This window comes from Gavia stellata, chromosome 22 (genome assembly GCF_030936135.1).
Source record: "Gavia stellata isolate bGavSte3 chromosome 22, bGavSte3.hap2, whole genome shotgun sequence".
In the NCBI taxonomy this organism is placed as follows: domain Eukaryota; kingdom Metazoa; phylum Chordata; class Aves; order Gaviiformes; family Gaviidae; genus Gavia; species Gavia stellata.
In genome coordinates this window covers 13016345-13030163 of record NC_082615.1, presented here as the reverse complement: position 1 = coordinate 13030163, position 13819 = coordinate 13016345, and the positions used below count along the sequence as shown (strand labels likewise).

At 65.8% G+C, this 13819-nt stretch overlaps 1 protein-coding gene across 1 annotated transcript in view; it reads left to right on the top strand.

The window, feature by feature from the left end:
- Positions 1-754: 754 nt before the first annotated feature.
- SDK2 (sidekick cell adhesion molecule 2) overlaps positions 755-13819 on the top strand; it is a 50168-nt gene continuing 37103 nt past the window's right edge. Inside the window, exon 1 of the mRNA XM_059828187.1 lies at positions 755-833. Coding sequence (XP_059684170.1) covers positions 755-833 — 79 coding nt within the window. The remainder of the gene's footprint in view (positions 834-13819) is intronic.

Genomic DNA, 13819 nt, shown 5'->3' with positions numbered 1-13819 from the left:
GGGCTGCCCCCGGCTCCGCCGAGCCACGCCGCCGCGGCTCACTCCGCCGCCGAGCCGCGCAGGAGGAGCAGGCAGTCGGCCGGAGCGCCGAGAGGGGTCGGCGCGGCGCCGCTAGCCCGCCCACCGCGCAAGACCGGCGGCTCCCAGCGGGACCCCGCGCCGCTGCGCGCCGCCGCCGCACTTTCCCCCGTTTCTCGAGGGTGCCGGAGCGCAGCGGGCGGCAACGGGGGGAGAGGCCCCCCCCGTCGCCGGGACTGTCGAGGCGAGGATGTCCCCAGGCAGGAGCTGAGCGCTGGGGAGGGGCCGCCTGCCGCCCCCGGACCCCAAACTTTTCAGCGGCTGCGCTGCGCTCGGCTCCGGCAGCGGCGGGGGCCGGGCCCCCATGGTGCCCGGGCGGGCAGGAGGGGCCCGGGGCGCGCAGCCCTGCGCTTCCTGTCCCCTTCCCTGACTCGGGGCGCAGCGCTTGGGGAGGGGCTCGGCTGCCGGCCCCGCTCCGGCTTTGGGGGGTTCCCGGCTCCGCACGTCCCCGGGGAAGTTGCACATGGTGGGGAGCTGCCTGCGGACCGCCCCCGCCCCACGAGGAGCCTTTCACTCCGTCTCCTTCGCCTCCCCCTGAGCAGCGCTGCTGCGGGGTCCCTGTGCCGGAGCCCGCAGGACGCCCCGGTGCCCGGTCAGCAGCGGGGACCGGCGCCGCAGCCGCCCGGATTATAAAGTCGGGGAAGTTGTCCCCCCCCGGCCCCGTCTCGGCGGAGCCATGGCCCGGCTCGGGAGCTGGGGGCTGCTGTGCTTCGCGGTGCTCGCCCTGCCCGGTCCCCCTGGAGCCTGTGCCCAAGGTAAGGGGGTGCGGGGGGGGGACACCCTCCAGCTCCGGCTGTGATGCTGGAGATGGACCGCGGAGGGGTGGGGGGGGGCCCAGCGCTGCTCCCCTCAGCCGAGCCCCCACCCTCCCGGGCCGGGGAAGCTTTGTGCCAGCCGGGGGGGCGGGGACCGAGGCGGCCCCGGAGCTCCTGCCGTGGGGGGCCGCAGCATCGATGGTGCTCGAGGAGACCCCCGGGGCCGAGCACGGCGCGGTGGCCGGCAGGGTTAGGTGGGGGCGAGCAGCACGGCTCTGCTTTGCCTCCTCCTTCCCCCTGCCCCAAAACTGCCCCCAGGCTGGGGGGGAAATGTTGCTTTGAGTATGGGGTAGAGACTGCCCTGGACCACTTTCAGGAGACTGAGCATCCCCGGGGGGGGGGGGGGGGCACCCATTTCACCCCATCCCGGGAGACCCCCATTGCACCACAAGACCTGGGCTGCAAGTTTGGGGAGCTCCCAGGGAGCAGCTCTTGCCCTGGTGTTGGTCCCATCGACCTCCAACTGGCTGGCCATAGCGGGCAAGGCGCCGGGGCTGGAGGGGTTCTGCAACCCTGAGCCCCCGTGGGTGCCCAGGGCTCCCGGTGCACCCAGCCGGCCCTTGGGGTGAGGCAGTACCGCTGGGCAGGGCGAGCCCCTCTGCTTCTTGTCTCCGGGGCTCTGTCACGGCATGGTCTTTTTTTAGCTGCCCTGCTACCCGAGAGGGATGTAGAAATAGTTTGTGGCCCTTTAGGGTGCAGCTGGGGTTCGGAGATGCCAGGAGGGCCCTGGGGTCCCATCCCCTCTCCAGCAGCGAGGCTCCCCGTGGGGCTGCAGAGGAGGCTCCTGGCTGGCAGGGCTGCAGCACGGCTGCCTCCGGCCCCGCCGCTTGGACGGAGCGGATCCAGACTGCGAAACGGGGGGCACAGCGCCGGGGGTCCTCGCCCACGACATTTCTTGCCCTTGTTTGCGGCAGCAAATGGAGCCAGAAGTCCCTGTGCGCTCCTGTCCTCCCGCTCCCCCTGAGCCTCCCCCAGCACTGCTATAATTTCTCAGTAATTAAGTTCAGAACATAACATCTAAAGCGGCAGTATATTATCCGGGCAGGCCCTGTGTGGGGAGCTGTGAAGGTCTCTTTGATTGATTCACTCCCTTGCCGAGTTTCTCTTCTCCTGGCTGGCGTCTCCGGCTGGCGGGTCCCCCGTGGTCCGTTTGTTCCCCGCCTGCAGGATGGGCTCCTGGTGTGACCGAATCTCCTTCTATTCGTCTGTGGAGCTCCAGGGTCTCGCCATGGGGTGGAAGATGTGGGGCTGTCTGTGCTTCGGCTCTCTTGAGGGGTGGGGAAGGGGCTTCGCTCCCCTCTCCTGGTGCAGGAGCCAAGCTTTGCGGCTTCGGTTCCCTGCGGCGTGTGTCACGTCCTCACGGGCGGCGTGACATTGCGCGGTGCCCGGCCACGGTGCTGTATGGCAAGCGGCAGCCACGGGCAAGCGTAAGCGGTGGCTGCCCGTGACAGAGTTGCACCGGAGGGAGCACTGGCAAAGCCTGGCAGGTGCCTGTCTCCCCTGCTGCGGATGGCACTGGGGACGCTCTGGCAGGGTCACCTCCCCGGCTGCAGTGCCCGGTGCACGTGGGCTGCCGCCGCTCGCCGCTGCAGCCCGTTGGGGCGAGGGAGCCGGAGAAGGAGCAGGCGTGCAGGCGGGATGCCCGGCTTCGGCCTCTGGCTCAGCCCCGCGGCGGTGGGGCGGGCAGGGCAGCCCTGCGTGGGCATCCCTGCAGGGCTGGCAGCGGGAGCCGAGGCAGGCAGCGCTTTGTGCCGGTGCTATTGATCCAGGCAACCAAAGGAAACGGGATCGATAGAGAAGGGGAGGAGGAAGGGATGGGGTGAGACCTCCCTGGCCGGGGTGCGGGGGCTCCCCGGGTGCAGGGTGAAACACTTTAATACCTGCAGTTGGTAAAACAAAGGCCCCTCGCTGCCAGGGAGAGAGGGGATGGAAGTTTAATTATGACCCGTCTGTGCTGTGTAATTATTAATTACCCATGGCAAAAAATAACTTATTGATTAGGGGCCTTGCGCTAATTACCCGGAGCCGAATGCGGTGCTGGGTGGAAGGCTAATCAGTCAGCGCCGCCCGGGTGGGAGCTGTGTCGCAGTGCGACCTGTGCTGGGGCCGAGCACCGGTGCCACGGCCGGGGGGGGCACGGGCAGCCCGCTGCTGCCAGCCCTGCCCCAGCCAGCCCACGCCTACAGCAAAGGTGCCTTCAGCAGATTAAGCAAGACAATATGGGGCCCCCCAAGAGCTGGGGGGGCTGGGCGTCTCAGGGGTCCAAGCCCTCTCCCTCCCACTTCTTGTAGATTTGGTGACCCCAAGGGATGCAGTTTCCCCCTATGCAGGGCTGGGGGCACAGCCCAGGACCCCCTGCGCTGGCACAGCACCTCTAATGGGATTGAGGAGGCTGTGGCCAGTCCCAGGAGGGATTTGGGAGGCTTAAGGTTCCAGACAGGATTTGGGGCAGGGGCCTGAGACAGGCAGCTTCCACCAAAGAGGCTTATTAGGGGCTGGAGTAGGGGGGTGCCAGCACCTTCTGGCACCCACGCGTGGTGCCTGGGCACGTCCGCATGCATGGAGCCCTGTGGGGCTGAGCGGGAGGGAGACGAACCCCTGCTCCTTCCCGGGGACGTGATGCTGGTGACAGGCTCGCGCCAGGACTTCTGTGAAGGGTGCTGTGGTGCCCTCTGTGCCGGCGGCAGCGGGGAAGGGTTGGCCGAGCCGGGGTGTCTCCTGCCCTGGCTCTCCCTTCCCTGTGAGCGCGGCCGGCACGTTAGCTGGTGGCCTCATGCAAAGCTCTAGCTCCGGAAAGAAAGTGGCTTTTAGGGGAGAGGAAGGGAAGATTAAAATTTGATGCTTCTTTGGAAGCCATTAGTGACCAGGCGCAGCAATGAAATTTTGATGACCTGATAACTGTAAGGGGGAGGGGGATGCGGTCCGATCCCAGGCAGCCCGTGTCGCCGTGCCCCATCGCTGTGCTTGGTGCCCTGGCTGGTCCCCAAAGGTTTGGGGTGCCAGGGATCCGAGCCACAGCAGCGCTGGGGTATGCCACCGTGCCTGGGGACTGGGAGCCCGCTCTCTGGGGGAGAACAGGCAGGACGAGGGCTGCCAGCGGGAAGGAGGGCGGCTGTGGGCTGATACCCGCCTCTGCTGCCCGGAGCTGCTGGCACGGCTGGGCACACATCGGTGGGCTGGGATAGCTGGGGGCGGCTGAGCGACTCCTGCTCGGTGCCAACCAGGGGACAGGGTGGCAATGTTGGGTGCTGCTCATCCCTTAGTGATGGGGATTAGGCTGCGTTGGCATTTCCGCTCAGCGGGAGCAAGTGAAGGAGCTGGAGGAGAGAGGGAATGAGGCGGATGCAGGTTGCTCGTGAACCTGGGAAAATGCTGATAATTAAACCTGGGAGGAGGGAGGCTGGCTCGCGGGGTGCCGGCGGGGCGGTTGTGATGAGGAGTGACCCTGCGTCTGCCTTCGCACATCTTTACGAACCACGTCCTTGTCCCCAGCTCGTGCCTGGATCCGATCCCTGATGTGGCTGGTTCCTGCCTCTGGATGAGCTCCAGCCACAACGCGCATTACTGTAGGCCCTACACAAACTGGTTGGGGGTGCACTGATGGTGTATTTGCAGCAGCAGCACAGGCTCTTGCCTGGGGTGAATAGGGCCCTGCTCAGGCTGGGGTGCAGAGCTGTGTGGGAGCAAAACTCTTTGGGTGCTGGGTCCCAGCTGGGGTGGGTGAGCACCGGGTCCCCTCGCCTCTGAGCCCTCGTTACCTCCCCGAGCTTGTTAGTAAGTCGCGTTTTGCTGGGTGAAAAATGGTCAGTGCCAGGCCGGTAATGAATATGCTGCTGTCAGTGGTGATGTGATTGTGCTAACAAAGGGCGATCTGAGCCCGCGTGGTCGTGCCGGGGCTGGTGCGTTGGTGCAGGGTGGTGTGGAGGGGCCGGTGGCCGTGGTGCTGTGCCGGTGCTGCACAGCTTCTGCGCGTGGCACTGGGCCTTAGGTTTCCAAAGCACCCATGGGGATCCAGCACCCCTGTGGGGCCGGGCTGTCTCAGGGTGGTGGGTGCTGGGCGCAAAGGGATGTCCCAGGAGCTCCCAGGGGAAGGGAGGAGATGTCACCCTCCTGCGCAGGGTAGCATTGCGCGGAGCTGCTGGAGAGGGCAGGGGGCCGGGGTGGCTCGGAGCAGCTGGTGGCATGGTGGCAATGCCAGGGCACTTCCCCATCCCCGGGGCTGCTGCTCTGTTTTGGGGTTCCCACCATCTGCATCCCCAGAGCTGTCCCTGGATGTTGGCCCGGACTCGGGGTGCGTTCCTGCCATCCTTTGCCCTGCCAGCCAGCAGGAATGTGCTGGCAGAGGCTCCCTGCCTTGCTGGCCCTGGGCTGGTCCCGCTTGGCATCCCTCACACCCCGGGCACGCCGGCAATGCCGCCTGCGTGGGCACTGCCCTGAGCACCCCCTCTGTGCAGCTGGGGACCGGCTTTGGGGGCGCGTCCCCCCCCCCTCCGCTCCCAGCGAGGCTTTGGGGGCGCGTCCCCCCCACCTCGCTCCCAGCGAGGCTTTGGGGGTGCGTCCCCCCACCTCGCTCCCAGCGAGGCTTTGGGGGTGCGTCCCCCCACCTCACTCCCAGCGAGGCTTTGGGGGTGCGTCCCCCCACTCCGCTCCCAGCGAGGCTTCACCTTCCTCCCTTTCTCCCCTGCCTGACGCCGACCACCAGCCTGCACCCGGGGAAGGCAGCGGCCCCCTCGGCGGCCCCCTCCCCTTGCCCCCAGCCCCGCGGGGTGCAGGAATGCCTGCGCCTGGAAAGCTCGGGTTGCCTGGGAACTGGGAAACCTGATCCCTGGGAACGGGGCCGAGGGCAGGGGACATTCCCGGGCTGCAGCTGGTCCCCGGCCCCCTTTGTCTCCCTGCTCTGACAGGGCGGCTGCGCCCCTGCCCTCGGCCCCCCAGGAATGGAGACGTGGGGGGCTCTTGGGTCTCATGCAGGGCCGTCCCTGGGGATGCTGTGACTGGCAGCTGCCGGCTGCTCTGGGCTGTCACCTCCCTATGTGGATCAGTGTCACCTCCTGGCCAGCAGCCACCATGGGCTGGGGAAGGCCCTGGGCACTGGGACCAGCTGCCGCTGCGTGCCAGCAGCTGGGCATCCCGGCCGGCAGCGGGGATGGCGCAGTGGCAATTCCAGGAATGCTGGGCCCCCCGCCCTGGTGCCAAAGCCACCCTCCCTCCCCTCCCTGCCACCAGTCATTGTCCACCTCGGAGTGTGGCAGCTCCAGGCCAGCTGTCCTGAGCATGCCGGGAGCCCTCCCTCTTCCCCTGGGCAGCTGGGGGGAAACTGAGGCACGGGGCAGAGGTGGCAATGGGTGTGGTGGGAAGGGGACCGAGATGTGATGCCGGCTGGTGTCCCGCTGCCCTGCATACACAGGCACACGTGAGCAGCTCCGTCGGCTCTCATCAATCACTGCCTGCCCACGCGGAGGTGCCGAGGCCCCCGGTGTAGGGAAACCTTGATGAGTTTGACCATTAGCAGAAAGAAACCGCTGAGCTAATTTTAGCTGTGATAGCTAATTGCTTTGTGCGCTGCTGGGTGAGACGACAACCTGCAAGTCCTCGCCTGTAACCTTGAGCCCTCCTGGCTCCATGCAGCAGCGATGCCCGGGTCCTGCTGGGGCGAGGAGCGGGATGTGGATGCATTGGTGGGAGCGCTGGTCCCTGGAGGGGTTTCTGCAGGACACTCGGATCAGTGCACGAAGCCGGCAGGGGTTGGGGTGCCTGGCGGGGTCCTGCCACCCCTGGCTTCCAAGGGTGGGTGTCCCTTGTGCCTCCTGGGGAGTGGGGACATGTGTGGCATGGGGGGACACTCTGGCTGTCCCCTGCAGCCAGCAGGTCACCCCGGGCTGTGGGGTGGAGCCCCCCGGCACTCAGCAGCGGGGCTGCGTTCACGGCTCAGAAGTTGATGAAGGGAAACGCTATTTTTAGAGCCCCTTCATTGATCAGGGCGCCCGAGCCAGAGGGCATTTCTGCGGGGCGAAAGCGATGCTGGGGACCCACGTGCTCCCCTGTCCCGTGTCTGCAGGGCTGGAGTGCTTTTACCAGGACGGTTGTAGGAGCCTGTCCCTCTGTCCCCATCCCGCAGGGCCATCCCCCGAGCACATCCCGGTTCACTGGCTGTGAGCTGCCGCTGGGTGAGGGCACCGGACTGAATCTAGGGCACAGGCTGGGCTTTAACTGGGGTTTTACGGGGTCATTTATGTTCCTTGTTCATCTCTTCCAGGAGCCTGCGTCTCCCTGGCGGGGAGCAATGGAGCGCTGGGCTGTGCAGGTGGCTGTCCCTGGGGCTCAGCCTCTGCCCGTGGGTCTCGGCATGGTGGGATGCTCACTGCTTCCCCTCCTCCTCCTCTTCCTCCTTGCCTGGGCTTGGACCATGGGGTCAGACCGAGAGCTTGGGGGAAGGCGAAGGGGAGCGAGTCCTGCATGGGTTCGGCATCCCCATCTCCCGGCAGTCCATGAAGGACCAGCTGGGAACGGTGCTGGGCCGGGAGCTGGGTGTGGACATGCCACCAGTGCCTGGCCCAGTGCTGCGGCTGGGATGGATGGATGGACGGAGGGGGCTGGGGCGCGGCGGACACAATAGCTCTGGTTTCAGCAACCCGCCTCCTGAATGCCTGAAAAACAGCTGATGGCCGTGAAGGGGGATGAAATGGGATTAGCTGCTGTTTCCAAAGGGAGCACGTCCTGCCGAGCCGGACAATGTGCCCGCTGTGCCCCTGCTTCAAGCCTTGGCGTGCCGGCCCTGGCAGAGAGGGGCTCGGTGTTGGCTCCCCACGGCCGGGGTTGTGCCTCCTGCCCTGACTGTCCCTGGGGTCTGCCAAGCCCTGGTGCTCCGGCGCTGGGTGCAGCACAGGCTCCCGGGGGTGCTTGCAGGGGACTGGAGACCCTGGGGCAGGGAGGGGGCTTCAGCCTGCCCCGTGGCAGCCCAGAGGGGCCATGGCTTGGCTTCTCGCCCCCCAGCAGCACCGAGCCGGTCCCGGGGGACCTTGCAGAGCCCGTGCTGGGGTGGCGGGAGCTCGGGGCTGGCCCACCCCGGCAAGCAGCAAGGCTGGGTGCCTGGCCTGAAGCCCCGCAGCCGAAATGGAGAAGCAAACCTCGTGGTGCGAGGGGCTTTGCAGGGTGGGTGGCTGCTGCCCCTGCACCCCCCCGGGGCCGGCTGGGGATGGGGTACGGAGGGGACCAGCCGTGCGTCTCGGGGCGGGAGCCGCACGCGGCCCCAGCTGCAGCGCTGCCGGGGCGTGCGCGGCGCCGCGCTCGGTGGAGTGAATTGATGTTTATTTTGATAATGAGTTCCCAATGCATTCGCAAACTAATAAAATCAACTCATTAGGGTGGTATGTTTAATTCAAAGCTCTGCCTTTGGGAGAGCCCTCCCCACTGGCTGAACACTGGGAAGTGCTGAGCACCCGGACTCTGCCTCCACGCACGGGGTGCAAGGGGTGGAAGGTGATGGGTGCCTTCATCTCTCTATTTTCTCCATTTTCCTTGCTTGCATGGTGGAGAGAAGGGCTGGGAGGGCAGCAGCGGGGAGCCGAGCTGTGCAGTGGAGGGTGGAAACAAGGCGCGTGCTGCGAGCGGGGGCAAGGAGCTGCCGGAGCACTTCACCCGGGGCGGTGGTGGAGTCTCGCTCGCTTGGCTTCTCCCCCATAAGCTTCACGTCAGGCTGGGCAGCGGCGCGGGCTTTGCCGCTGGAGTCGCTGGCCCGACGTTCCAGCGTTGGCTGGAAAAGCCCCTCTGGCTGGGAGAGCCACAAGTGTGTAAATAAGTGCAATGAGCAGAGTTTGCTTCTCTGCCCTGGAAATTCAGGGCTGTTGTGGATGGCTGGGGGGCATCGCCAGGCTGCGAGTTATTCCTGTCCCCCATCTGCGAACAGGGGCGTCTGGGAAGGAAAAGCTTTGGAAAAAGCTTTTTCCAGGAAAAACTCGTGTTCAGTGTCATGCTACAGCTATTTATGTTTCAAGTGAGCAATGCAATGACTAATTAATACTTTGGGAAAAAGGATGTCTGGGCAACACCCCAGTAAATCGGCGAGTGCCCGGTGCCGGCTGGCTCGGGGCCGTGCTGCGGGGAGGGGGACCGCGGCCGCCAGCACCTTCGTCCCGCTCGGCATGGGGGGGGCGGGGAGCTGGCGAAGTGTTTTCCATCCCGCGGGGCTGGCGACTTAATTGCGTCAGCACCATGGGAAAGGCTGAGTGGGGTTTTTCTTGTGGTTTCTGTCTTCTGTTTTTCTTTCCCCGCCGTATTTTTTTGGTTGGGAAATGCCGCCTTGTTGAGATTCTCGTGGCGAGCCTGGAAAGCGGCTGTCTGTCTGTTTGTCTGCGAGGGCGGTTGCAGAGTGAGGGTTGTGCTGAGCATCCTGCGTGGCTGGGGGATGCGGGGGATGGCAGGGAGGGGGACAGATGCCCCTTGCAGAAGTGACATCCCAGGTGCTGTCAGGGCTCCCATGGGGTGGGTCTGGTGGTGGCTTTGCTTTCTCACCCCTCCTCAGCCACAGTGGTTCCGGGAGCCACCGCAGCCCAGGGCTGTGGTCGCCCTTCAGGAATACCTGGAGGATACACTTGATGTGCCCCACGGGGCTAAATCCAGCCCGGAGCTGTGCTGGGCTGCACCGGGCTCGTGCGCCATCCATCCCACCCAGTGCTGGGACCACCCTGGGGTTGGGGTCCAGGGCTGCTGGGACCCCCGCCTTGCTTGGCAGCAGGGTGTGGAGCCCATTCCTGCCAAACCCTCGCGGGGAAGCGCTGGTCCTGCTGCGAAGCCTTTGGGGATGGTGCTGGGAAGGGCCCCTCTGCCCCTCCAAGGCTGCAGGGAGGGAGACGCATGTTCACCTCCTCTCCTGCCTGGAGAGTGTCTGGCTGGCGACTGTGCGGGGTCTGGAGGTGATGTCCATCCGTCCTTCCCCTCCTCACCGTTTTGGAGTCTCTCCTGGGGAAATCAGCTGCAGGATCTGGCCCCTCTAATTGCGTTGAGTCACTCTCCGGGTGTCCGTGACTCACAGCAGTGACCCAGATACGGCAGAGCTGCGTAATCGCGGGGTCGGGAGGATTTGTGGCATTGGAAGGAGTTTGCTGGGGAAGGAGTTTCAGCCGGAGCCTGGAGCTTGTTAAACATCCCCAGCTGGGGACGGGGCTCTGTCCTGCCTGGGGACATGCTTGGTGCGGGGACAGGCTCGCTGCAGCCCGTGGTGATGTCCGGCTGTGCCACCTGCAGCCAGGCAGTCCTGGGGATGTCCCCCGGGGCTGGGGAGGGCTTCTGTCCCCCCAGGAGCATCCGTGCATGGTCCCTTTGCCGCGAGTCCCCGCAGCTCCCTGTGTTTGGAGCCCCATGTTGGGGTCCGTGCCTTTGGGCCAGGTTTGGGGCCAGGCTCCCGGGGTCCGTGCGCTCGGGGCCAGGCGTGGGGGTCCGTAGGGGCTGCGGGGTGCTTCAGAGCACAAAGCTCTGCTTGTCGGCGCTCACGGGCTGGGGACACACAACGGCGCCATGTGTGCACGTCTGTTCGGGGTTTCCTGCGAGGGGAAATGTTATTTTTTCCAGCCGGTGCTGCCGGGCTGGGCGGGCAGAGGGGTGGGTGTGCGAGGGCAGGCAGGGACGGGCAGGCACACAGCCCCTCTCTGTTCCCAGCCGCGGCCTCGCCGTGGGGCTGAATGAGACTCTGTTCCCCGGCCAGGGCTGACGTCCCTCCCTTGGCTCCGGGAGCATCTCAAGCCTTACCTGGCCCACGTCGGCACCGGGGTGCACCCGCGCTGGGTCCCCGGTGCCGAGGGGCTGGGTGCTGAGGGCTGCCCCAGGCTGCGGTCCTTGGGCAGAAGGAGGGTGCTGAGAAGGGATGACGCTGGCGTGGCCCCGGCTCTGCCCCAATGGGCAGAGGGGGTGTCGGTCGCCAGGTTTGGGACCCTCCGACGGCTGGGGACACGTGCTGGGGGTTACACGGTGTTTGGGGAAGGGGTTGCCAGGATGAGACCGCAAAGGGAGGTGGCTTCATCTCCAGCATCACTGTTGGGAGAAGGGAGGGCTTGAGCCAGTGCTGCGGTGATCCCGATGGCCCTTTTGCGAATGTCCTTTGTCCCAGGGGAGCCGTGCTCGACCCTCTCCATGTGCCCCATCCCTGGGAGGTTCGGCTGGGCATGGCGAGGCTGCCGGCTCCGCCAATGGCCCGCTGAGCCCTCCCAGAGCCCGGCTGTGGAAGAGGAGCTTGTTATGGAGCCATCCTGCTTTTAATTAACAAATTAAAATCCTAGTTAACAATCCAGCCCCAGGGCTGTTGGAGGCTGGGAGAAGCCGGAGCGTTTGTTATGGAAACAGCAGTTAATTAACAAATAAATAAATAAGTATGGGCCTGGAGACAGATGCGGGAGGAGGAAGGGGAGATGGCAGTGCGGTTGGGGTGTCCCGCCGGCCTGGCGGGAGGCAGCACGGGAGCAGGGTGTCGGTCCATCCATCTGTCCGTCCTGGGGGAGGCCATGGCCCCGGGGGGCAGCGTCAACCCTGCTCGGAGCCGCTGGGTGCGAGGGGCTGGATCCTGCCTCGTGCTGGCTGTGCCATGGCAGCTCCGGCCGTGTGCCATGCCGGGGTCACCTTGGCCGGGTTTGGGGCTCCCGGTCTCTGCCTGGGCTTTGCTGCTGGCCCTGGAAATCACACCCGCTGCCTCTTCCCCCACCCCCAGGCTGGGAAGTGCCCCGGCAGAGCTCTGGCAGAGATGGATGAAGTGTGACACCGGCAAAACTGCTGTGCGGTTCGCAGGTGACACTGGTGCTGTGCTGGGGACCGCGCGAGGAAGCGGGGGGCATTGCTCGCTCCGTGCATCCCTGGAGGCAGGGATTGCTGCCGTCCCCGTCCATGTCCCCTTTGCCTGGGCTGGGGCTGGGCAGGGGGATTTGGGTGGGTGCCCTGGGCTGGGTGCAGCCAGGGAGGGAGGTGCTGAGGCCGTGGCCCCCCGGCTGTGCCCTGCAGTGGTCAGCTTGCATTAACCGCAGGGCTGTCACCGAGAGCCGGTGCCTGCTGCCAGCAGGGATTATCACCGCGGGTGGGTGCCGATGGGGCTGTGCCAGGGCTCGGGGTCACCGTGCTGCTCCCCGAGGTGTTGCGGGTGCCCAGCCGGGCTGGTGCTGCCCGAGGCGGGGTGGTGTCACCCTGCCCATCTCGCTGCCAGCGCCGAGGGCAGGGGTGGCTGCGGGGACTGACTGACGTGGGGACGTGACCGCGCTGCCAGCCCACGCTGGGGCCCTGCAGGATTTTTGCAGGGGACGAGGAGGTGGCAGAGCCCACGTCCCTCCCGCAGCTTCACCTTTCCAAAGGCTTAAGGGAAGAAATCAGTTTAAAAGCCGGCTCTGCAAATCCTGCCGGTGTCACACGGGCAGGAGCTGTGCTCCGCTGAGCGGCTCCTCCAGGTCTGCGCCTCGCTCAGCCTCCCACCTAATCCAGTTAACACACCTCTGCAATCGGCTTACGGCATGTAAGAAACCCCAAATCTCCTCCGAGGGAGGTGCAGGGGAGCGGGGCAGCGGTGCTGGAGCCGTGTGCTCTGCCAGGTCCAGCCTGGCTCCTTGCTGGGGCAGCAGCACCGGGTCCGGCTCCCCTCCTTTGCCGGACCCCTCCTGCGGTGTGGGTGACATGCACATGTGCTTGCACCCTTGCTGGGTGGTGGCCCTGTGTCCCGAGGGCTCCCCCACCACCAAGAAGCCCTCTTGCCTCTGCGAGGAAATTGCAGTTGCACAAACACGCAGGGTCGGATGGAGATGTAAAGGTGCCCGGCTCCACCTGCGTCTCTCCGGGTGGGCAGGAGCCGTCGCCCGAGCCCAAGGGGCAGGGTGCCCTTGGCTGGCAGCCTTCCCGCTGCCCGTGCCCCTTCCCCACGGTGGAGCAGCAGATCCCGGTGCTGTGAGCAGTCTGACGGGCTCAGCGTGAGGCATTGGAGCGAAGACGGATGCGTTTTGGCAGCAAGGTCATCGTAGGGTGCGTGCCGGCGGCAGATGGCTGGAGGGCACCAGGTGCCCGTGCAGCCCTGGAGCTTCTCGGCTGCACCATCCTACTCCGGCGCTTCCCCCGAGGGCTGCACCGGTGCCCGGTCATGGGCAGGATGGGCACGGCACCTGGCACAGCTCCGGGGGTTGCTGCTGGAGGGATGCAGCCGCTGCGAGATGCGTCCTCTGAAGGCGGGCAGTGCAGCTCTGCTCCAACCTGCCGACGGCTCGGAGCTGCGGCCCCCTTTACGTGCAACAAAGATGGTTTCATTCCTGCGATCTCGGCGTGATTGGGGCCGAGCGAGGGAGGGTTTCCAGGCAGTTCTGCCTCTGTTAAAAGCCCTCTTAGTGCCGCTCTGCAATCTCTTTATGAGAAGCAGCTCCTTTTCGGCGCGGCTCCTGCCTGCAGCCCCCATCGTCTCTTTGCTGCTCAGGGCTTGGCTCGGGCTGTGGTGCTCTGGGGGGACGGAACTGAAGACCCCCATACCTGTCTCAGACCATCGGGGAGGCAGGGCTGCCTCTGCCAAGCAGGAAAATCACAGGTTTTTCAAAGAAACAATGGAGAGGGCTGTAATTAGCAGCCCCAGCGTGGAGAAGCAGCAGCTGTAGGGCACCATTTTCAGGTCCCCTCGGTCCCAGCTCACGTTTGCTGCCTGGGAACCCCATGGGACCGGGGAACCGCTGCAGCTCGGACGGGGCTGGAGGGGAGGGCTGGGGCCGGGGTCTGCCGCAGCCCGGCTGGGCTCCCAGGGTCGGATCGGAGCTGCGGCCGGGATGGATGGTGACATGCATGGGGCAGGGGCTGCCCTGGGTGGCATCGGGTGGGATGTGCCTGTGGGTTCTCATCGTCATCCTGGGGTTTGCACCTGCCCTTGGGAAAGGGCATACGGTGGGAAGGCGCTGTGTGGATGGGGAGAAGGGAAACCTGGTGGG